At 45.8% G+C, this 23,365-nt stretch overlaps 1 protein-coding gene across 1 annotated transcript in view; it reads left to right on the forward strand.

Moving 5' to 3' along the window:
• The window catches only part of POLR1A (RNA polymerase I subunit A), a 64,245-nt gene that overhangs the window by 22,791 nt on the left and 18,089 nt on the right, over positions 1-23,365 (forward strand). The window contains exons 13-24 of the mRNA XM_006028651.2: positions 4,122-4,376; positions 5,033-5,224; positions 7,385-7,528; positions 8,498-8,681; positions 14,328-14,410; positions 14,526-14,684; positions 15,068-15,166; positions 15,830-15,982; positions 16,176-16,258; positions 18,628-18,793; positions 20,667-20,888; positions 22,327-22,541. Coding sequence (XP_006028713.1) covers positions 4,122-4,376; positions 5,033-5,224; positions 7,385-7,528; positions 8,498-8,681; positions 14,328-14,410; positions 14,526-14,684; positions 15,068-15,166; positions 15,830-15,982; positions 16,176-16,258; positions 18,628-18,793; positions 20,667-20,888; positions 22,327-22,541 — 1,955 coding nt within the window. The remainder of the gene's footprint in view (positions 1-4,121; positions 4,377-5,032; positions 5,225-7,384; positions 7,529-8,497; positions 8,682-14,327; positions 14,411-14,525; positions 14,685-15,067; positions 15,167-15,829; positions 15,983-16,175; positions 16,259-18,627; positions 18,794-20,666; positions 20,889-22,326; positions 22,542-23,365) is intronic.

A 23,365-nucleotide genomic window follows, 5' to 3' on the forward strand; every position in this document is an offset into this window, starting at 1 on the left:
CTTGATGATCTGCTCAGGTCCCTTCCGACCCTACCAACTATGAAACTATGAATAGCTTGTTCTGTTGAAGCTATGAAAGATTAAAAAGTGGGCCACTGTATGTTTGTTGGAACTCCCAATGAGAGTCAGGGGCTCACAGAAATACTGTCCTTTTATTGAGAGTATGTATAGCACAAGGTCACTCCTAAATATAATTAGAGGTCCTGAGATTCTGAGAACCTTTACTGTTCTTGAATTAAAGGAAATTATTTTAAAATAGATCCAAGATAAATCCTAGGTACTAGCAGTTTTGCTAAAAGACATGAAAATCTGGCTTTGGTAACCTACAGACAGAATCCTAGGTCTTTGAGAAATCTCAATCTGAACCCAAGACCGTGATAAGATTTCAAATGATCCCTGACTAGATTAACTGTGGAACAGATGCAGGGTGATTCTTCTTACAGTTGGAAAAGTTCAAGTCTCTGCTCTGACACAAACACTGGGCACACCACTTAGGGTGGTATCTAGGTTGGCCCACTAAGTGAATAAATGGGATTTGGGACAGAATTTAAGTGTCAGGATTTCAGAAAGCCACCCAAAACAATGCTGATCCAGTGACCACTAAACTTTGGTGCCTAAATTCATTTGGTGCCAGTGTCTTAGATGAAAGTTTTATTGGTGACGACAAAACTTGAGCTTCCTTGCATTTTCAGAAGTGATCCAGTCTGACCAGTTAGATGCCAAAGTTCTGCCTAAACTCCACTATAATCCATAACAGATGTGTACTAATGCTTAAACTTCACCCAAATTCCTTGACAGACCTAATCTAGCAGGCACTCTCTGAGGACACCTAACTCAGACTGACCATAGTGAGTTTATATGGAGCACAACAGCAAGCCATTCAAAACATGGCTGCTTGAAGAGGACAGAGGGCGTGGTGGTGGTGGCAGTGTTAACTTATTGTATAATGGCTTAGTAGTTGGAGCACGTACCTAGGAAGTGGGAGACCCGGCTTCTAGGTCCTCAGCCAGTATAGATTCAAACCCATGCCTTGTGAGGGTGCTTTAACCATCATGCTTATTGAATAACTAGCCAGTTGCCCATCAGAAATGACAGGGAAGGGTGAGGTTTGGAGCAGCCAGGGACAGCGGCCTGCATCTAGCCCCGCTCCCCCCTCCCACCTTCGGGGCTGGAACCGCTTCCCCTTTCCCCCCTGTCACTTTGGGGCTGGGGCTGGGCCGCCTTGCACCTCGGTGTGCTGGCCCTGTCCACTCTGTCGCCCATGCCTGCAGGGCCGGGGGCATGCGGACAGCAGTGCTGTCCTTGCCTCCCATCTTCTCCATTTTTGCAGCCTGCAGGGAGCAGGGGGGGGACGAGGCCAGTGTTGCTGGCCCCACCCCTCCTTTGTCTGCTCCATAGCTCCCACCTGCAGAGTTGTGGGGCTGGGGCCAGTGGCGCTGGCCTTGGTGCTGGTGGGGGGACAGGACCAGCACTGCTGGCCCTTCCACTCCGTCGCCTGCTGGGTGGGGTGGGGACAGAGGCCCGGGGCCAGGCTCACTCCCCCCACTCTTGCCCCCGCTGCTTCGGGGCCAGGACCGCTTCCCCCACCCCCAACAGGGGGGCCAGTAGGGACAGAGTCCAGCATCCAGGCCTGTACCCCCACTTCCTTCATCTGCCCCAACCCCTCCCAATTTGGGCTTGACCCTGTTTGCCCCTTTCGCCGCGACAATCCCAACCCTGTTTCCCCCCCTCGTGCCGCTGCCTCCTCCACAGAGCAGGGGGTGGTGCTCCCCATTTCCCACACTCCACTGCGGGGCCAGACCTGCCTGCTGCCGTTGTGGGGCCGATGCTGGGTCCACCCCCTCCCACCTTTCCTGCTGCTGTTGCGGGGCCTAGCCCCCCGCCCCATATCCTCCGTTTTGGGGCCAGGCTAGGCCCGGCATGGCCCCCTGCCTTACCTGCTGCCGCTGCCACCTCCAAGGAGCAAGGGGGGTGTTCGCCCCCGCTCCGTCCCCTGTTTCCCCACCATCATGGCAGTGCTCTGCTGCGCCACCACCTCCTGTCCGAATGCTGTATTTGCACTCTGGTTGGTTGTTTCCATTGGTTGTTATGGACAGACAGACAGATGGACTGACTATGGCTTTTATGATATTAGAATTTGGGTGGGGGCACTCTCCACCTAAAGAATATGGACCATGGTGAAGCCACAATGATGAGACTCATGAGACCAGAAAGAGAACAAAAAGGAGGAAACTTGTCTTTGTAGCCTAGTGCTTGGGGCACTTGACTGAAGAAGGGGCTATAGTCCAGTCCTTGTTCTGTGGACTGTTTGAAGTAGGTGGTTGTGGGTTAAAACCTCCATAAATGATCTTTTTAAAAACTGGAACCAGAAGTCAGCGGGGAGGAGGGAGCCTACCAAGGCACCTGTGCCTAGAAAAGGTCATTTGGAGTGGCTGGAGGTGTTTAATGTGTCACGTTCAGCCATATGCCTAAGCTCTCAAGAGAGGGGTGATTTCAGGAACACCCCTGCACTTAGTTTCCAATTGGCTGGCTTTTGGTTAGCTCCTTGGTCAGCATCTGGGCTCTTTGAATCACCCTCTGGAAGCACCTGACTCTCCATTGTCTTTGTAGCTAATTGGATTCATTTGAACAACCATCCTAGCAGCAGATGCCTTTCTGGAGAGTCACCTAAGGGACCAATATGGATTTTGCCTTTTTGTGTGCTTCATCTCTCTGTAAAATGGAGAGAGCAGTGTTCACTAGCTTATGGGGGAGCTGGAAAGCTAAATACACTCAAGTGTGAGACACTGACAGTGCAGTAAGGTGCACCATAGAATTATATTAGAAAGCTTGTACAGAATACAGCTGGTTCTGGCTGAATTAAAATACCCCTGGAAAGTTCCTTAAGCAGGATAGTGAATATTGAGGATAATCAACTTTCCTCTCTACCATCCTCCTCCCACCCTGCTATTTCCATAAAGAAACGTTCTTTATATATGCTTTCGTATATACTTGGAGGTTTAGGGACTCCTTCCAAGGCCCACACAAAAGCATGCATTCTAATAGTTATTTAGGGAAAACCTACTGCTTTTTTGAGTTAGGAGAGGGCAGGGCTCGGGTATTAGTGGTTTGGCAACAGTTCTGAAATCTCCCAAGATATTGCCAAGCCATACTACAGGCGAGGACAATCAAAAGTTCACTTTGTGCTAAAGCACTATAATTTATATGCCTGAGATTTTACAATGTCGTTGGCTGTTGGTCCAACCCTTTCCACTTTCCACAGGGAAAGGTGGGAAAGGAAACCACCCAGCTTGCTCGCAGGCCCTGTGACGCAAGTTAGAAGTTGGAACCCTCACCAGACAGTCATTTGAGTCAAGAGTTCAAGTATTTTCCCAATTTATTTATTTATTTATTTTTTTAATGTGATTTTTGTTTGCTTTCACCCCAGAGGGTGGGGACATTCCAGTGACCTTTGATTCCTTCTGTCATGGAGCAGTTGGAGTTGTCTATTATATATAGGAACTTTCAGAATTTCCTGTTGGCTTCTTGTGATTGAAAGTGGCTAGCAAACTAAGCAGTAAAACTTGAGTTCACCATTGAAATATAGGCTGAGCATAGCCCCAGTCAGGAAGGCACTTCGTGCAGAAATATGGCAAACTGAACTTTACGGAGATTAGCTTATCTCCTGGAATTCTGAAGGCTGTTGAAACCTTAAAGTAAAAAATGGTGAACACACAGTAAGTGTTTATAGTACAAGCAGTTTAATCATCAATAGCCCTGTTATCAATGATCAGTAGGACCTTTTTATTGACAGGGAAGGTGCAGCAGTGTTAGGTATTATGGTCAGGTTTGCACAATAAGTTGAGGTCAAAAGTGAAATGAGAATTTGGGAGTTCCTGGTGTCCAGTCCTGCACCCTGTCCACGCTGTCTTGTTCTAGGATGCGTGGAATGACGGTGTTCCCGTGTTCTCACTTCTTTTCCTATTGCATATGGTACAGTTTTGAAAGCTTCCTCTTTATGGCATGCAGAATAATAGTGGGGAAAAAAACTGCTTTCATTCGCACAGGTGCTTTTAAATTACTTTTTCTTTAAATAGAAATATGTTCATGAATAACTAAATGACATTAAAACTCTCTCATAGGTGTGCCGCCATGTTAAAAATGGAGATGTCCTTTTACTGAACCGTCAGCCTACCCTTCATAGGCCCTCTATCCAAGCCCACCGCGCCAGAATCCTGCCTGGAGAGAAGGTGCTGAGGCTTCACTATGCCAATTGCAAAGCCTACAATGCTGACTTTGATGGTGATGAAATGAATGCTCATTTTCCTCAGAGTGAATTGGGCCGAGCTGAAGCGTACACCTTAGCCTGTACCGATGAGCAGTATCTTGTTCCCAAGGTAAATAAACCCTCAGTGAAAGACATGATTCCTCCTTGCCTTTCCCACATGTTCCCAGGCAGTATTCCCCCATTCTCCCATTTCTCTCCCCAAACTCAGCTGCTCCCTTTGGGAAAGAACATCCACCATCAGAACACTGTCCTCTTCTCCTGTTACTGGTCTTCCTTCCATTCTCTGGTGCAGGTCCTCACTGTTCACCACCACCACCTTGCCCTCTGTCCTCACTGTTCACTCCTGCTTCCAGAAAATGGATACCTTTGATCTTCCGTTGTCTTTATTTATATCTTTTCTTCTGACACCAGCTTTCTGCTCCTCTACTATTATAACTTGCTGCTTGCTTTGCTAAATGTCTCTTCACATTCTTTGGATCAAGGTCAATAAACTGATGTGGGTGTAAGAGTCATGGACCATGGCTACCTACTGTTGCCAGTAAACTCTTCCCCCGCCCCACCCTTGACTTCCTTAACTTTATCCTTTTTTTAAATGAGTTTTATGTTAACCATACCCTTTAAATCATAATGTTCAGGAGATAATTGGTGGAGGAAGAGAACATATTACCATAAAGAACTCACCCAGGACATTGGTGTTTTTATACTTTTTAAAAATTGAACTAATTTTGTAATTTCTTCCAATTACCTCTTATTTGTATCCCTCAGGATGGCAAACCGCTGGCGGGTTTGATCCAGGACCACATGATCTCTGGTGCCAGTATGACGATTCGAGGCTGCTTTTTCACGAGGGAGCAGTATATGGAGCTGGTCTATCGAGGGCTGACAGACAAAAAAGGAAGAGTAAAAATTCTTCCACCTGCCATCATGAAACCACAAGAGTTATGGACAGGAAAACAGGTAGTTAAGACTTCATTGGTTTATCTAGGATACAGATGGCTCGGAACTAAGTATACTATTATAATTGAAATGAGGATCAGCCAGGGTTGCTGAAAAACGGGCTCAGTTACAGGCAACACATGCACGCATGCTTTGTGACTTTTTTCCTGCGTATGCCCAGTTCTGTTTCCCTTAATGTTATCAGATTGGGAACTGCATTTTAGCTTTTACTCCTGGCAGTGTTACACCATCATTTATGGTGATAATTAGATATATGATATGAGGAAGGCCACGGAGAACTGAAATGACTCCTCGCTAACTTACTTTTTTCTTGGATAGACCGTCTTCGAGGCAGTTTTTCATAAACATCCTGCTTCTGAAGATTTTTTTCTTATGCACTATTCATACTTCAGTGTTCTCTGGTTGTCCATAATAAATACAATTACTCATGATGGAACAAGGGAAGCTAAATTTGAATCGCCTAAATTTAAACTTGACAGGCAAAATCTTATCTATTTTGGGGCATTTTTGCTGAAATCAATAGTGGGTCAGTGTAATATCAAATATACACTATTAGAAGGATGGATATCTACACTTTTCAGAGGGCTGAAACCTTTTTCCAGTTGCTATGACCCACAGCAAAATAGGGAAGGTACACTAGTGCTGATTGTTTTAGTATTCAGGCTTTCAACAGTGACACTTGCAAATAGTCTCTGACCTGTGGCTTATTTAAAAATGTAATGACACCAGCACACAATGGTAAGGAAGCGTAAAAACAAAATACACTGTATAAAATATAAATAAAATATCAAAATACTACAACGTGCTGCAGTAATACCACTGTAAACTACAGCACGTAAGAGTTCATTTCTGTAGAGTAATACCATATATTCTTTTAATGTATAAAGTCTTAAGAAATAAAACTGAGGTTAAAATTGCAGCAATATTGTTTTTCTCACAAATCCTGTGGCAGGACAGTAAGGGGCACTACTACGCTGAGCCACCTGCCTCACTGTGCCTGACCAAAACCACGCTTTGGGTGTCTCCCCTAGGGCACCTACATCTGGCTGACCCCCTTTCCAGAGCATACCCACAAGCCTAGGGTAATTACTGCCACCACCCAGGCTCTGCTCTGGTCTGGTCTGGTCTGGTCTGGTCTGGTCTGGTCTGGTCTGTTAGGGCCCTGTGCAGCATGGGGTACACAGACCCTACAGACCTTGGGGTGCTTTGCCTACTGGTAATACTTCTGGGTGCTTCTTATAGCCTGGAACCACCCAGGATTTTTTTAGGTACGACAGAATCAGATAATAATCACCCAAGCTCTGCTAGGAGCGAGAAGGCTTGTCCTTCCTCTCAAGCATTCACAGCTAGGTGTGGTGTAACAGATTAGTTTTTATTAATCGGAGAGAGGGAGATTGGAGAAGGAGTACAAGATAGAAGAGTAGTAGAAAAAAAACCACCTTGAGCAAAACAGAATGGGCTTGTTGGCCCTTTTAATGTGCAGCTAAAGATACATAACCCTCATTTACTGGCTGAATTTTAGGTAAGCTACTTACATACACATTCAGAGGATTCTGGAAGCCCATGCTGCTGTTTGTGTTTCCAAAATGCCTCCCTGGAGGAAGCCCCCAGACCAGGTGACCTGACCCTTAAATACCATTTTTGACCTCATCACCTGGCTCCAACCAGAAGCAGGCAACCTCTGAAAACTGCTGTTGTAGCCCAGTCCTTTTAAAGATTGTCGCCACCCCTGGTGGAGTGATCAGTGTCACAAAACTGATTCAGCAGGTTCCTTGGTGGGAAACTTAAGACAAAAGATTGGGACACAGTAAGGTGGGGATGGGAGGAAGCAAAATACACAGCAACCCAGAGGCAGTCACAAAGGGATCTCTTAAAAAATCCCATCAAATTTTTCCTTTCTTTGCCATTTTTTAAAAGTGTAGGGGGCACCATCCACTTCTGGGTAAACAACAGCATCAGCTCTTTGTACTTCTGAAGGTAGTGGGTAACCAAGCACTATTCATGCCCTATAGATTTAAGACTGGTAGTTTTATGCAACAGGATAAAGGCTGAAAAACAAGGATTTGTACAGTATGAATGGAGGTATTCACAGTGATTTGAAGATCTAAAACGTTCATGGCTCCTGACAGTTCGTTAATCTCGTCTACTGTTTTCTTGCAGGTTGTTTCTACGTTGCTAATAAACGTAATCCCAGAAAATCACATCCCGCTGAATTTGTCCGGGAAAGCTCAGATTGGGGCAAAAGCCTGGGTGAAAGGGCCTGCGAACAGGATTCTTGGGCTGAATTCAATGTGTGAATCTCAGGTACGATTGTGTGACTAAGTGGGTGCAGAGACTGTCCTAAATTTGTTGTTAGGCACAAGAGAATCTTCTGAAGGAAAAGAAAGTTCCTGCTCAGAATGGGTGGGTCTGGGAGCCAGGCAACACTTTACTTCTAGTCCAGGGCTTTGTTTTAACCTCTCTCTGTACTTGAGTTTTGTCTTTGTCTTGTTGTTTTTCAGTCTGGGGAAACTGAGCTGTCTTCTATGTGCTTGGAGGATGCCTTGTTGGTAAAGCACTTTCCAAAAGTATTAAGGAAGTGCTAAGGCCTGATTCACCAAGAGACTTGCACATGGAGACTTGAAAGTTACCATGCCTAAGTTGTAGGTGCCCAGCTTCCAAAGTAGAAACTCTTAACCCTGAGTCAAGCCTTGGTATTCACAAAGGCAGTATGCTTTTTTGATACCAGGTAAGGAGGGGAGTACCGAAGCCATATTACAAGAAATGTCAGAAAGAGGATGTGACAGATCCTATGGTCTGAATCTCTCGGATCAGACCCCTTCGGACATAGGTGCAGAGGCAGCTAGTTCGAGGATCCCAGATGGGCTAAAGTAAGAGCTACATGTGGATGGTGGCAGTTCTGGGCTTGCATTTGCACAACATTGCAGGCACGTGAACTTTACTGGCAAAAAGTTTGGGTACCTACAGCCTTTCTGATATGTAGTGGTTAGGTGGAGGTATTGTGGTTCACATTCTTGGATTAGGCATCTAAATTCTATCCAAATCTCACTTTTCGTGCTTAAGTGTTTTGGAAACTTTGACTTTTTTATTTTTAATAGTTTTTTGCTGGAAGATATTAATCTCAAACTTTTTCTGTCTTAGACGTTTTTTCCTCATGATCATGGTTTATTTTAAATTTGTACCGAAGAATTTGTAGTCGGAATCATATCCTGCCCACAATCAAAACGGCTATTCTTTAGTTGTTTAAATCTGTCATCTCATTCTGCCCACCAGGTTGTCATCAGAGAAGGGGAGTTACTTTGTGGGGTCTTGGACAAGGCACACTATGGCAGCTCTGCTTTTGGCCTGGTCCACTGTTGCCATGAAGTTTATGGTGGTGAAACCAGTGGCAAGGTGCTTACCTGTCTAGCTCGCCTCTTCACTGCCTACCTGCAACTCTACAGAGGATTTACAATGGGTGAGTGTAGCAAAAGCAAACTAGCCCTCTTGCTGTTGCAGCTGTTCCTGAAGTATAAAGCTGAGATCAGTGTGTATAATAAAAAGAAAGTGTGCTATGGAATTATTTTCTACAGGATGTTATGCCCTTGAATCTGACAGCTGTTCACTTGCATGATTTTTCTGTTTAGTGTATGATTTCCTTTCTGACCATTAGAAAGAAATGATGTGCGTCTCACTGAATTCTGTCTTCACTTTTGATGCGCTATGGCACAGGCTTCTGGTACAACTTGGTTCTGATCAAATCATGTTTTTTTAAATGTATGTGAAAAAGAAAAAATAGCTACGTAACTGAAGCTACTGACATGTTCAGAAATGCTAGCAAGAAAATCTTTCATTTATTCTGTTGTTTAACGGTTAGATTAGGGATTTCTTTTGTGCCTGTTCAGGAAAATCATTTAAAAAAAAAATTACGCTATTGGGCATTCAATCCATCTCTACATACCATAACAGTGTAATCGTTTCTGTCCTCCTGGGGAAGTAGCAGAGTTGATTTTTATAGGATTGTGTTATATCAGTGAAACATGGATGCTTGTGTAGTAGTATAAGGTTTTAAATTTTCTGTATGCTGTAGCCCTATACAGTCACTTAAATTGAAACAAGTCAAGCCATGCTTCCAGTAGATAGCAGTAGGGAGCAGCATCTCTTTACTCCGTTCCCCTTTCTTATACATGTAGCTGGTAGCACTGCCAATTAAGAGTGCCCAGCACTTTGGATTATACGACACTACTCAGTTTCTTAGAACTTTGTCAGATTAAACCATTTGGGTTGAAACTTCCTGTAGGTTATTTCTGCCTTAGGCTAGTTGTTGCCCCCTGCTCAGCCAGATCCATTCAGCATGTTACATTCATGGTAGAAAATTCTAAAGACCTTTTATCTGAGAAACCTTAAGGCCCCCTTGCTTTGGGTAGGTGTTTGGCCTTTGGCACTTGATTAGATTTTTAGTCAGATATGCTTGCTGCAATCCATTGTGATCCCGTTTGGTTACCTTATTAGCCACTGAAATGTTTTAGTTCCCACATGCTTGATGGATTCTTGCCCTAGCTTCACGGCTTAAATTCCTTGAAGATTTCATCTGCTCTGAACATGCCACAGTCTGGGACTGAGCAGGGCTTTGCTCCAAATAGCAACTCTGGGCAGCTACCGGTCAGAACTCGTCACTGGCACTGAAAACAATAAAACAGTCTTGTTGGCTCTTAATGCCACTTCTGGGTCCAGGCAATGTGAAGGGGGGGAGTGCAGAAGGGAGAAGAAAGCTTCGACTTGCATGATTACAGCCCACTCTTTGGTGAGGGAGGCAGTGGGCTGCTGCGAAGAGATGGCCTCCACCTCACTCCACTGGGGAGGAGGCTTTTCTCAGCCAGACTGACTGGCCTGCTCGACTGGGCTTTAAACTGAGCCCACTGGGGGATGGGGGGAGTACTGCCACTGCAAGCCCACTGGGCAGTTTTTATAAACCCAGCAGGCTAAGGCATTTAAGGAAAACCACCCTTACCCCAGCCCCAGGGTGATCTGTAGGGAAGGCAGGGGCCCCCAATGGGACACTTATGTGCCTGTACACCAATGCCAGGATCTTGGGGAACAAACAGGAGGAACTGGTCCTCCTGCTAAACCAAAAGGGTTACGATCTCATAGGGATAATGGAGACCTGGTGGGACTCCACCTATGACTGGGCCACAGGTATAGACAGCTATACTTTGTACAGGAGAGATCTTGTGGACAAAAGGGGTGGGAGGTAGCGCTCTATGTCAAGGAAAGCTACGCATCCCTGCAAGCTGACATTGGCACCGAGGCGGGGATGATTGGAGACTCTCTGGGTCAAAATCCGTGGCGAACAAGGCACAGGGGACACAATGGTGGGGGTCTACTACAGACCTCCTAGCCAGGATCAAGAGCTTGACCAGGAATTTGCCAGGGAACTGGCTGAGGCTGCACACTCCCGGTGCATGCTTGTCATGGAAGATTTTAACTACCCTGACATCTCATGGGAAGAGCACTTGGCCACATCTGAACGGTTCCAAGGCTTCCTTGTGTGTGGATGGGCTCTATCTGACTCAAGAAGTTTATGGACTGATGAGAGGCAAAGTGCTGTTCGAGCTGGTACTGGCAACAGGGGGTGACTTAATTAGCAACCTAACGATCGAAGGGAAGCTGGGAGACGGTGACCATGAGCTGATCACCTTCACCATCTGCCGTAAAGCAGGCAAGTCAGTCAGCAAAGCAGAAGTCCTTGACTTCAGGAAAGCTGACTTTGACAAGCTCAGGAGGCTTGTTGGCAAGGCCCTAAGGGACGATGACCCAAAGGGGAGGGGAGTTCAGGAAGAGTGGTTGCTCCTCAAGGGAGTGATCCTGAAAGCACAAGCAATGCCTATCCTGTCTCGGAGGAAAGGCAGCAAAAGGGCACAGCAGCCCCCTTGGCTCTGCAGGGAACTAGCGGACCTTCTGTGACTAAAAAGAAAGAGCTATAAAGGATGGAGGACTGGATCCACCCCAAAGGAGGGGAGTACTGTGCACTGGTCCAGACCTGTAGGGAGCGAACCAGGCAAGCCAAGGCTGCGACTGAACTCACACTGGCTACACATATCAAGGACAATTAAAAGTCCTTTTTTAGATATGTGGGGAGCTGAAGGAAAAGCAAGGGTAGCATTGGACCCCTGCTAAACCATATGGGTAAACCGACAACCGACAGCCAGGAAAAAGCCAACCTGCTCAACGGGTATTTTGCATCTGTTTTTCACTAGCCCCAAGGGATGGCCCTGCTCAATACGGTATGGGATGGCCAGGGTGAGGGTGAACTGTTACCCTTCATCAGTGTTGACCATGTGATGGAAACCTTGAGAAGCTGGACACCTTCAAGTCAGCTGGCCTAGATGGCTTACACCCCAGGGTACTTAAGGAGCTGGCAAGCATCATGGCTCGGCCACTGGCATGGATCTTCAAGAACTCGTGGCGCTCAGGCGAAGTGCCTGAAGATTGGAAAAAGGCCAATGTGGTGCCTGTCTTCAAGAAAGGGAGGATAGTAGATCCAGGGAACTACAGGCCTGTCAGCCTGACTTCCACCCCCGGGAAGATCTTGGAAAAAATCATCAAAGAGACCATTCTTGACAAACTGGCTGAAGGCAACTTCTTGAGGAATAGCCGGATTGGGTTTGTTGTGGCTAGGTCTTGCCTGACCAATCTCATCTCCTTCTACAACCTGGTGACATATCACCTGGACAAGGGAGAAGAGATTGACGTCATATATCTCGACTTTAAAAAACAAAACAAAAAAGAAACAAAAAACTTTCGATCTGGTATCCCACGATCATCTTATAGAAAAACTGGCCAATTGCAGCCTCAGCTACATCACAGTCCGCTGGCTGGGGAATTGGCTTCGAGGTCGGACCCAGAGAGTGGTAGTTGACGGAAGTCAGTCATTGTGGTGCGCTGTGACCAGTGCGGTCCCCCAAGGCTCCATTCTTGGGCCTGTCCTTTTCAACATCTTCATTAATGATGTGGACCTTGGTGTCAGAAGCGGACTGGCCAAGTTCACTGATGACACCAAACTTTCAGGAAAAGCGTCCACACCCAAGGACAGGTTGGTGATCCAGGCCGACCTTGACAGGCTTGGAAAATGGGTGGACAAAAACCTGATGGCCTTCAACTCCGAAAAATGCAAGGTACTATACCTTGGTCAGAAAAACCCTCAGCATACTTATAGGCTCAACAATGCTATGCTTGCTAGCACCACGTCCGAAAGGGACTTGAGGGTCATGATTGACCACAAGATGAGCCACCAATGTGTTGTTGCAGCTGGCAAAGTGAGCAAAACTCTGGCTTACATCCATAGATGCTTCTTTAGCAAATTGCAGGATGTCATCCTCCCGCTGTACTCAGCCGTGGTGAGGCCGCAGCCGGAGTACTGCGTCCAATTTTGGGCTCCACAATTCAAAAAGGATGTGGAGAAGCTTGAGGCGGTGCAGAGGAGAGCCACGCGCATGATCAGAGGTCAGGATAACAGGCCTTATGATGAGAGGCTGAGAGGTTTGGGACTACTCTGGATTCCTTTAAGAGTCGATTGGATGTTTACTTTGCTGGGATCCTATGACCCTAGCTGACTTCCTGCCCCTGGGGCAGGGAGCTGGACTCGATAAACTTCTGAGGTCCCTTCCAGCCCTAATGTCTATGAAGAGATGAACTTCTGCAGAGGGAAGTATACAGATTGGGACTAGTAGTCAGGGACTGGAAGGTGGTGACAGGGAGAGGAAAGCTAAGCTTATGTTTGCTGAGGAAAAGAGACTGGAACTGGCAGATGCAGTGAATGGGAGAAGATTGAGGTGCCAGGGGAAGATGGACTGCCTAGATCAGTGGAGGGGGGGCAACCTATTTTGGCATGCGTACCATAAATTAGTCCTGCACCCTCCTCTAGTGCTATCCAAACCTCTTCCTTTCCCTGCTCTAGTGCTCTGCTCTTTGCTCTTTCCATCACCAATCTGCTGCTCTTTTTTTTGACCAATCTATGCTCTCTGCCTAACCAGATGTTCTGCTTTCTGCTCCCCGCCGTATCTGCCACTGTGCTTTCTGTCCCCTCCCTAATCTGCTCTGTGCCACACACAGAGGCTGCCCATGCCAGTATGGCACCTGTGCCTCAGGTTGACCACCCCAGACTAGATGGGTTGAGATTTAGGAGGGAGTGATGAAGGAGGTGCTAGAGGAAGAGAGATGCATCTGATAAGAAGCAAGACATGTGGGAGGAGATATGACAGTGGTTTGTCAAAGATACTGGGGACTAGGAACCAGGGTATACATCATGGAAATGGATGGGGGCCCAGAAAGGACAGACTGGAAGTTCACAGGAGGTAGAACAGAAACCTGAGGTTTGGGGAGACTGATTGTATCAGCCTGAGGGATAGGAGGAACTGAGGCTGTCTAGGAAAGGAGATCAGAACGTGTAGTTCTGAAGCATGACACAGGGATGTTCTGGACAAGGAGATGGAGGTGAGAGGATTGGGATTGATTAAGTAAGGAGAGTAGCACTGGGACAAGGAGTGAAAGATGTGATAGATACAGGAATGTGATAGGTAGGATGGATGAAATGGAGTAGAAAGAGGTCAGGCATGGGATAGAGGAGAGAAGAGTCTGCCTCTCATACATTGGCCTAAAGAGTCTGGAATGGAACTGAAGAGCCCCCAAGTCTCCTTTTTACTGTAACATCAAAGACCTGTGAAACCCACTGGCAAAGTGTCCTGCCCCCCATCCCCCTCTAGTGCAGGGGCCACATAGAGGAAAACAACCTACTACTGCTAAAAGTTACTCCTGTAGTTCTGGTGGCAAAGGTCTGTCTAGTATGTCTAAAAGTTTTGACCTTGCCAACAGCATACATGGCTATCAATGTACATGCCATGTGATGGGATCTCTGAAAATCTGTTAAGTCACACTCAGGAGGAAAAAAACACACGTATATTAAAGGAGCATCATTCTGTGGGGAAAATAGGATGCGGTGATATGATTAGACCGCATCACAATGTAGATACTGTATCAAAGTTGAACTTCAGCAGCAAATGACTCCCTGATGTGCCACTGTTCAGATTCAACCATTGCACAATGCATCTCTGTTTTACTCTTGCAGGGGTTGAAGATATTTTGGTCAAACCCCGAGCAGACCACAAAAGAGGTAAGATTATTGAAGAGTCGACCTACTGTGGTACCAAGGTAAGTGCATCTTGCAAAGAGGTTTTAGTCTTTGTCCTTTTTAAATGTCAAATCCCTGCCCTGTGCAATTATAGTTGTGTCTGCATTGGCACCTAAAAGACTTCTTTGCTTTCAGGCTGTTAGAGCTGCCTTTAATTTGCCAGAAACAACATCATGTGAGGAGGTCCAAGGGAAATGGCAGGATGCTCATCTCTGCAAAGACCAGAGGGATTTTAATGTGGTTGATCTGAAATTCAAGGAGGAAGTAAACAATTACAGCAATGAGGTTAACAAGGTTGGCATTGAGCAGTAGCTGCATATATTAATATTGCTTGCAAAATTTCTTAACATTGATTTAATGCCAGTAAAACAGCCCCGACAATCCTGGAGGCTAAAATCCACTTCTTTCACGTTTGGCAGGAAGAGCCCAGTCAGCGTCTCAGCTATGATGTAGCAATGAGAACTACCTCTGAGATCAAAGTGATTTTTCAAGGCTCTTAACTTTTGGGTTGTCATCAGAACGTGCCATAAAAAAATGGTTTCTTTGTAACTATAAGTAACTTTGATTTTGATAGTCTTGGATATCATTTTTACTTTCAACAGATAGTGAATTTTACTTTCAAATTCTTCTGGTTTAAGTAGAGATTTGAGTTGATCTTTATGTTTCAATACCTGCAGGTTTGTATGCCTCTTGGTCTCCATAGGAGCTTCCCAGAGAACAATTTGCAGCTAATGGTGCAGTCAGGAGCCAAAGGATCCACTGTAAATACAATGCAGGTAATGACATCATGACCGTATTTGGGTATATATGTTTCCATGTTTTGTTCTAAGAATAATTTGTCAAGAGGCTACTCTAGAAATCTGCTTGCGTGTTTTTCTAAGCAAACCAAGCTGGTATTTATTGTTAGCTTCTGGAGCCAGAAAGGCAACATTTTTAACATGGGTTACTTCTAGTAAAATATAACATGATTCAAGACTTCATCACATGATGGAGAAGATTATGGGATTTCTCATCTTAACATTACTCCTTAGAACAGCAAGATCTGTAGCAGTAAGAAAACACCCTGGTAGTAGATGGAATGAAGTGGATTACACAGACAAACCCCAGCTCCAAATTAAAATGGTTTTGTTGCATCTTGCATTAGAGCTTTCTGCCATCAGAATAAACTATACATTGTTTAGGGTGATCCAATGGAATATAAATCATAATAGCATAAGCTGAGCAAAGGAAAAATTATAAGGAAATGACAAGCATGATCTAACTGGGCTTCACTATCTCTTACCAGCAATTAGTTCTCGTATATTTAAAAAGTGTTTAAAGGAAGGGGATATTAAACGTATTATGTTAACAAAAGAGTAGTGTCGGAAATGTCCTTTTTTGCCATTAGAACAGGTTTAGCCTGATTTCCTTCCTTGTCTGTTTGCCTCCTTCCAATATAGATTTCCTGCTTGCTGGGCCAGATTGAGTTGGAAGGACGAAGGCCCCCACTAATGGCATCTGGGAAATCATTACCTTGTTTTCAGCCTTATGATTTTTCCCCTAGATCTGGAGGATTTGTGACTGGCAGATTTCTCACGGGCATCAAGCCTGCTGTAAGTTACTCCACTTGGGAGCCTGTTTATGTTTCTCTTCTGTGCTTTCCTTGCACCGTAATGTACTGAGATCCAACCGTGCGTGTGTGCGTGCGTACATTGGATACAATTGGTCAACACTGCTGTTCCTTACCGTGGATCCTGCCATCATGATGCTGGCTTTTTTCTCAGGAAGGTTCTGTTTGCATCTTAGGAGTTCTTCTTTCACTGCATGGCTGGCAGAGAAGGTCTGGTGGACACAGCAGTCAAAACCAGTCGATCTGGTTATCTCCAAAGGTACGAGTGGCAGGTTGGAAATGCTTTTTGAAGCTTTTTAAGTTGTCAGTTTTCTAAAAGTATTTTCACATATGTAGCGTATGTGCATCTTCTAGTCCAAGGCTGCCCAGCTTTTAAGTGGCCGGTGGCTGCACCAGCATGGGCCATGTACTGCCCAGGTGCACCCCCTCACTGCACCCTAGATCATGTATGAGGACACATTCCTTCTTCCTCCCTCTTCCCCCCAGTTCTCCACCAAGTCACGCATGTAGATGCTCCTTCTCCCCCCTGTCTCACCACTGTGCTCCAGTAAGCAATGCATGTGGATACAACCTTTTCTTTATCCCCTGTTTAACATCATGTCATGAATTTAAATTCCCCCTCCTGAGCACGCACAGACAGCTCTCTACTTCCCCTGCCTCCCCATACATAACACTGCATATATGTGCCCCCAGCTTCCTCACCTGCAGGCTGCACTGCTCTGCCCAGGGAGTGGAGCAGGATACAAAAGCTGGAGAAGGGCAGTTTTGGCAGGCTGTCGAGGGCCACATGGGTAGCTCTGCCCCTTCACAGGTGCCCCACTCCCTGGTCACCATCTTGGTGGGCTGCAAGCGGCTGCTGCGTGGGGCACCAGCCATGGGGTGGGGGAAGGGCCACTTTCTTCCACGCCAGGAAGGAGACTAGGGAAAAGCTGCACCCGGGGGAGGAGCGGTCCCTCACCCGCCCCGTGGCTGGTGCTCCCTGCTACAGGTGCTTGCAACCCATGCGGGGCTGTCCGGAGCAGGCACAGGCAGCCCCACGTGGGCTGCGAGTGGCTGAAGCGCAAGGCGCTGGCCACGGGGCGGGGGAGGGGCTGCTCCCACCCCTCCCCTTGTGCTCAGCTTTTCCCCAGGCCACTTTTCCTCGGGTTCCTTCCTTGCCTGGGGTCCTCCCCTGCCCTTCTCCCCACTTCCCCCTTATCTGCAGTTCCAGCACTGGGCAGCCACATGCTCCCAGGCCAGAAGCCCTGGTTGGGGCTTCCGGCTGGGAGGGCAGGGCCATGTGGGTCCTGCTGTTGTGGGAGCCTGCTGGGCTTCCCATGGGTCCTACTGCCCTTGGTTCATGTAAAAAATGATAGGAACCAAGGGCAGATAAATATTAATTTTCTAAATTTTTTAGGGGCCTGCAGGCTGGATAGAATGGCCTCACAGGCCGGATCCAGCCCGCGGGCTGTATTTTGCCCACCCCTGCTCTAGCTGGTGCTGTAGCCAGAGCTATAGAGGGAGTGGTGGCTGGGTGGAAGTCCCAGGGCTGCAAACTGACCCCTAGTGGGCCACAGTTGGACAGCCCTAATGTAGTCCAGTTTCGCAAAAGGTGGATATGATCTAAAACATGTCATCATCTAGACCTTGTGCTTAAAAAAGAAGCGTTCTCTTTCTGAGGAATTCTATCCAGTGTGCATTTTCCATCTGATTTATGCTTGTGGTGAGGCACTAATAAAAGCAACCCCTTGGAAAAGCAGTATGCATGTTACAGGTCTCTTGGGGAGCAGGGCAGGATTGGGGCCAAATTACCATATCTTTTAGTCCAGTGATTCTCAACCAGAGTGCCTTGAGATCCTTTCAAGGATGACATGAAGTGCCACATAATGTTGGCACTGTTAGGTATGGAAACATGATTCACAAGGTATAAACCCAGAGGTTTCAAACAGGAATCCATTGTGTAAACATTCTCACCCAGCATTGTGGCCTTTCTGAGATTTTTTTGCAACAGAAGAATTGCTCTACTCTTTTTCTGTAGCCACAAACAAGTGAAAACTAAGAGCTGGCACTTTCTGTGGGGAGTCTTGAGTTGAATGAGGGGTGCCTTGGTCCCAAAAAGACTGAAAATCACTGCTTTAGTCTTTACCCAGGCAAAACTTCCATTACATGTAGCATTTTTACCTCCCTGAGTTAACCTTTCAGTATATGCCCATTTTTAAAGTGAGTGGATGATAACAACCAGTGACATATTCTAGAATACCTTCTTCAGCATGCTGAATGATTTTACAGTAGTCTGTGTAGTGATCTTGGTGGTCTGATTTTTGTTCCTGCAGGATGCGCATCTGCATCTGTCAAAATCCCTTTACCTTTAGCACAGAAGCCAAGAGTCAAACAGGTATGGAGTGAGCTGCTCCCTTCTCCAAGATCCCTTCAGTTTCATTCAATGCCTATCGGAGGGAGCAGTGTGCAGAAAGCTTGCATTGTTAATCATTCATGCTGTTTGCTCTGTGACAATGTAACAGTCAACCTCCAGAACTTCTGATCATCCCTGAAATGTATTAAAAATACTGCTGTGGGTAACATTTCAGGCTAAAAATCTGTAGTGATCTAGTTGGTTTATAGTACCTGACAGCACTGGTTTTTTTGCAGGTGTATCATTAAGCACTTGGAAGGGCTGGTGGTTCAGTATGATCTGACTGTGCGGGACAGCGATGGCAGTGTGGTGCAGTTCCTATATGGTGAAGATGGGCTTGATATTCCTAAGACTCCGTTCCTGCAACCCAAGCAGTTTCCTTTCATTGCAGATAACTATGAGGTAGAGCACAAAGATGCTGCGCTTAAGTGAGCAAAAGGAAAACTATTGGCTGCTTATAATTTAGTGGCATAATTGTTCATAGGACACCATCTGAGAACATGCCTCTTCTATGTCTACTAGAATAGTTTTTAGTTTCATAGCTCAGTTAAAATATGGGAATGTGTCTTTAGCACTGGAATATTTTAGCCACGGTTTGATTTTCAGTGGTGCTTCAGGCATCCGCATATCTCCTGCCCTCCCCGTTAACTTCTACAGTTCATATGAATCCATCGTTGCTTCACTGTGCAGCCTCACCAGAGCCAATCACTTCCCTATAGAATAAGTTGTTACAGGAACTAAAGATTTTGTAGGCAAGCATATGCCATTTTCAACTCTACTCTGTATTTTTCATTTGGGCAGCAGGACTTGTCCTGTGGATACTTAGAGGATGTAAGAGCATAAGCAGTGCCATAATGCATTAGACCAATGATCCATCTAGCCTAGTATCCTGTTTCTGACAGTGGCAGCAGCATATGCTTTAGAGCGGGTGCTCAACCTCCAGGCTACGGGCCAAATGTGGCCTGTGGAGCCATTGCATGTGGCCCACAGGGCTTCCTACAGGTCAGGAAATTTGGGAGCCACCCTCTCCCCTACCAGATTCCCAAACCTCAAGCCCCACGTGGTTGGTTGGGACTAGGCCTGGGTGTGATTCCCTTTTCATGTGCAGCCAGACCAACCCCTCCTCTCCCCACCCCTCCAGCTTCTGAATTGGCACCAAGTCATGCCCCCTTCCCTCCCTGTGGTGCTGGGTTGGGACCTGGCCATGCTCCCTTCCTCCCAGGACTGGGCCATGCCTCCTTCCCTCCCTTTGGGGCTGGGCCATGCCTCCTTCCCCATGGGGCCGGGTTGGAACCTGTCCCCACCCACCTCGCATACAGGGCCAGGTCACATCCCCTTTCTCTCTGTGGGGCCAGGTGAAGCTTCTTTCCCCTGCAGAGCTGTGTTGAGACTGACCTGCCCTCTGCCCCCTTCCACATGGTCAGATGGCGCCCACTGTGCCTGTCTGGGCACTGGTTTGGGAACACTGGCTGGATCCAAACTATAGACAGACCGGGCACTGCCAGGTTTTGCTCACCAGGCAGAAAGGTTGAGCACCACTGCTTTAAAGGGGGAACATATGAACACTGGTAAAGTTATGCCTGGAATACTGTGTCCAGTTTTAGGCCCCACACTTAGAGAAAGGTGTAGACAGATTGGGAAGAGTCCAGTGCAGAGTGACACAAATGATGAGAGGCCTGATTTATGACTGAGGAAAGGCTAAAAGAACTTAGATTATTTAATCTGGAGAAAAAAAGGTGGGGGATCTGGTAACAAGCATATAATCACTGTTTAGGGATTTGAAAGAGGATGGAGTTAGCTTTTTCTCCTTGGCTGTAGGGGACAGAACTAGGAGCAATGGCCTCAAGCTTCAGCAGAGGAAATTTTAGGTGGGAGACTAGGAAAAACTTTTGTACTATGAAGGTGATCAAGCGTTGAAACGGGGTACCTAGAAAAACTGGAATCTCCTTCCCTGGAAATTTTCAAGGGGAGGTTAGACAGACATTTGGCTGGCCTGTTTTAGTGAGGGACAGTCCTGTCTTGAGCAGGGGGCTGGACTATTTGACCTTGTGAGGTCCCTTTCAGTCCTACTTTCCTATGATCCTATAATCTTATGAGCATGGTGTCTAGAATAATCCATCCACTGCCATACCCTCCTTGGCATCCGCTGTCGCTGCTTTAGGGTTGTCGTAGGATACATCCCTTGACTGTTCTGTTTAATAGCTATTAATAGAGCTCCATTAATTATTAATCAAGCTTCATGAATTTGTCTTATTTACCTTCCGTCTATTCCTAGGTGATAGAGAAGTCTAAGCACTTGGATGAAGCTTTATCCAGGATGGATCCTCATCAAGCAGGTCAACAGTTCAGAGCCATCAAAAAATGGCAAGCCAAGCACCAAGGCTCTTTGGCAAGGGAAGGAGCCTTCCTGCTGTTCACACAGAAAAAAATGGCAAGTTTAAGAGAACAGATCTCTGAAGGGGAAACCAAACATGGCAGAGGTCCTGCCGCTCAGCAGGTAATATGAAAAGCAACTGAACTGCTCAAAGGCAGGGCTCAATAATTAAAAAATGCTTTTGTGTAAATTGGTATCCTTTTTCCCAGAGCACTTCACAAGCTACTGAAATGTAGGTGCTTTTTGAGGTAGGCTGTCCGAGTGCAGCAGCCACCTAAGCTGCTGACAGGTTTGAGGGGGGAAAATGGCACTTTACTTTCAGCTCAGTGCACCCCTGCACCAAGCACAGCACATGCCCAGAAGAAGAACCACATCAGTTTGACCTGGCTTGCGCAGCATCTGTATAGATCATGTGCTTCAGCAGGGCTTTTTGGTGCTTTTATGTAATAGCTGATTAGCTATACAGATGGTGGGCAAACTGGGTCAAACTAACATGATTCCTCTTTTTTGTTGTTGTTCTTTGGTTTGTTTTGTTTCCCCATGTCTATCAGTGCCCCAAGTGTCTGTGGGAGGCAGAGGCCAAGAACTCAGGTAAAACTGCTCTTACCAAAAAGTCACCAGATCTTTAACATTCCCACAGAGTAGATCCCCTCTGAAAGACTAACATGTAGCCAGCTTGGATGGAAGCCCATTTACATGGAAGGGCTGTGGCTGACCTGTCTGGCATTTCAAGCATTATAGCAATTTAAAACCAGCACGCTGACCATTCCCCATGAGCTTCTAATTAAGAGCCAATGTATAGGCATGGGATGTAAGCAGGTGCAGCTCTGCTAATCTCATTGATATCTGTCACATTCAACCAGGCAGAGTTAGTTCTGCTGTGACTGCTTTCTTGTTCTGAATAGAAGTTCTCTAAATTTCACTTTGTTTGGTGTACTTTAGCTCCTGTAGCTCAGATGGATAAATCTATTATGCGTTTTGGTATTGGTTTGATTTGTACACGTACTTTAAAGTTAATATTAGTAATAATTCCAATAACTTTGAGAACAATGAGTCTACATATAATATAAAGCTTAAGATGTAATGTTCCTTACTACAGGCCAAATTTATACCTGGTTTGAGTCCATGGAAGGCAAGGGAATTGTCCCATCCTCCCTGATCCAGTTATAACTGAAAGAGATTATTTTTCACTTTGTCCTAAATGGCTACATGAAGTTGATGCTTACTATTAAACAATTGAGTATTCACTTTCAGAGGTGGCAGCATTTTGCCAGTGGGTGATGTGACTGGTATATATCTGCCATATCTGTGTTAAGCTGGTGTCATGTTTTAAGGTCCTTTGGGGTCAAATGCACGGTGTATAAAAGATCCTGAGGATGTAGAAAGGTTTTGTTAACTGCACGACTGTGCTGTGCATCTGCCATCTGGTGCTGTCTTGCTGTTACACTAGCAATCTTTTTCCAGTCTCAGTGGTTTGATGTACAACTGGAAAAATGTTCCTTGTGTTTTAGTCTTATGATGGATAAACTAGGGCTTCCTTAACATTTGCTCTTAATTTCAGTTACTGAGCATGTGGTATGAACTGGATGAGAAGAAACGGAGAAAATATTCAAAAAAGACCTCCAAATGTCCTGATCCCAGCCTTGCTGTCTGGCGTCCAGATATTCATTTTGCCTCTGTTTCAGAAACATTTGAAGTGGGAGTAGAGAATTATATCAGTGAATGGGAAGCTCAGAACAACAGAAACTATGTAAAATCAAACCTTTCTTATGATAGGTAATTTCTTGCTACTTGTTTACAACTGAATGTGCACACTTACAAAAAAAATGGTTTGGGTCCAGTTTTGTGCTGAAAAAAATACTCCCTTGGTTCTCTGTGTCCTGGCTTTTGTGAAATTAGTGAGTCTCAATATGGTTATTTGGAGACAAGTGTGCCTAGGACAAAACTATTAGCATAATTGATACCTTTGATAGTACTCTCAGGCAACAGATACGCTTTTTCTTTAGAGTTGGTATCTCTAAAGTAATTGTAACAAAGTATATTTCTGTTTGGTGACTAGAAGATTGACAATCCAACACCATTTGAAAATACTGAATTGCTAATTATTGGTGTTAATCAGATCAATTGAGTAGCATTATTAGGTTGTTTCCTGCACTTTGTACCAACTAGTTAGTCCTGGATCCCAAGAGAGCTGCTGTTTTGATTAAGGGTAGTGGGAAGTGGCTCTCAATCTTCTTGTGTTGCTCTAGTGTTGCATGTATATATAATACTTTAACGCTATAAAAAGTTTATAGCATTAAAGTATTATAGCGCATGTTTATTCTCATGGCACCTCAGTGAGGTAGATAAGAATAGCAAGTAGAAATAAACGTATCTTCACTTTACAAAGAGTGTAACTTGCTCAACGGCTCTCAGTTCTGTGCTCAGACTAGCAAGCTGTCTTTCAGGTTTAACAGTGATGCAGTGACCTCCTGTGCAAGAATAATCCTTTTCTGACCTACATATACACCACACTGACTACAAGGTCCATCATTCTGCTAAGCCAGGGGTGGGCTAAATGGCCAATCTGGCCAGTAGCCGGACTCCATTTCCCAGCAGCC

The sequence above is a fragment of the Alligator sinensis genome, unplaced genomic scaffold (genome assembly GCF_000455745.1).
Source record: "Alligator sinensis unplaced genomic scaffold, ASM45574v1 scaffold656_1, whole genome shotgun sequence".
NCBI classification, from domain to species: Eukaryota; Metazoa; Chordata; order Crocodylia; family Alligatoridae; genus Alligator; species Alligator sinensis.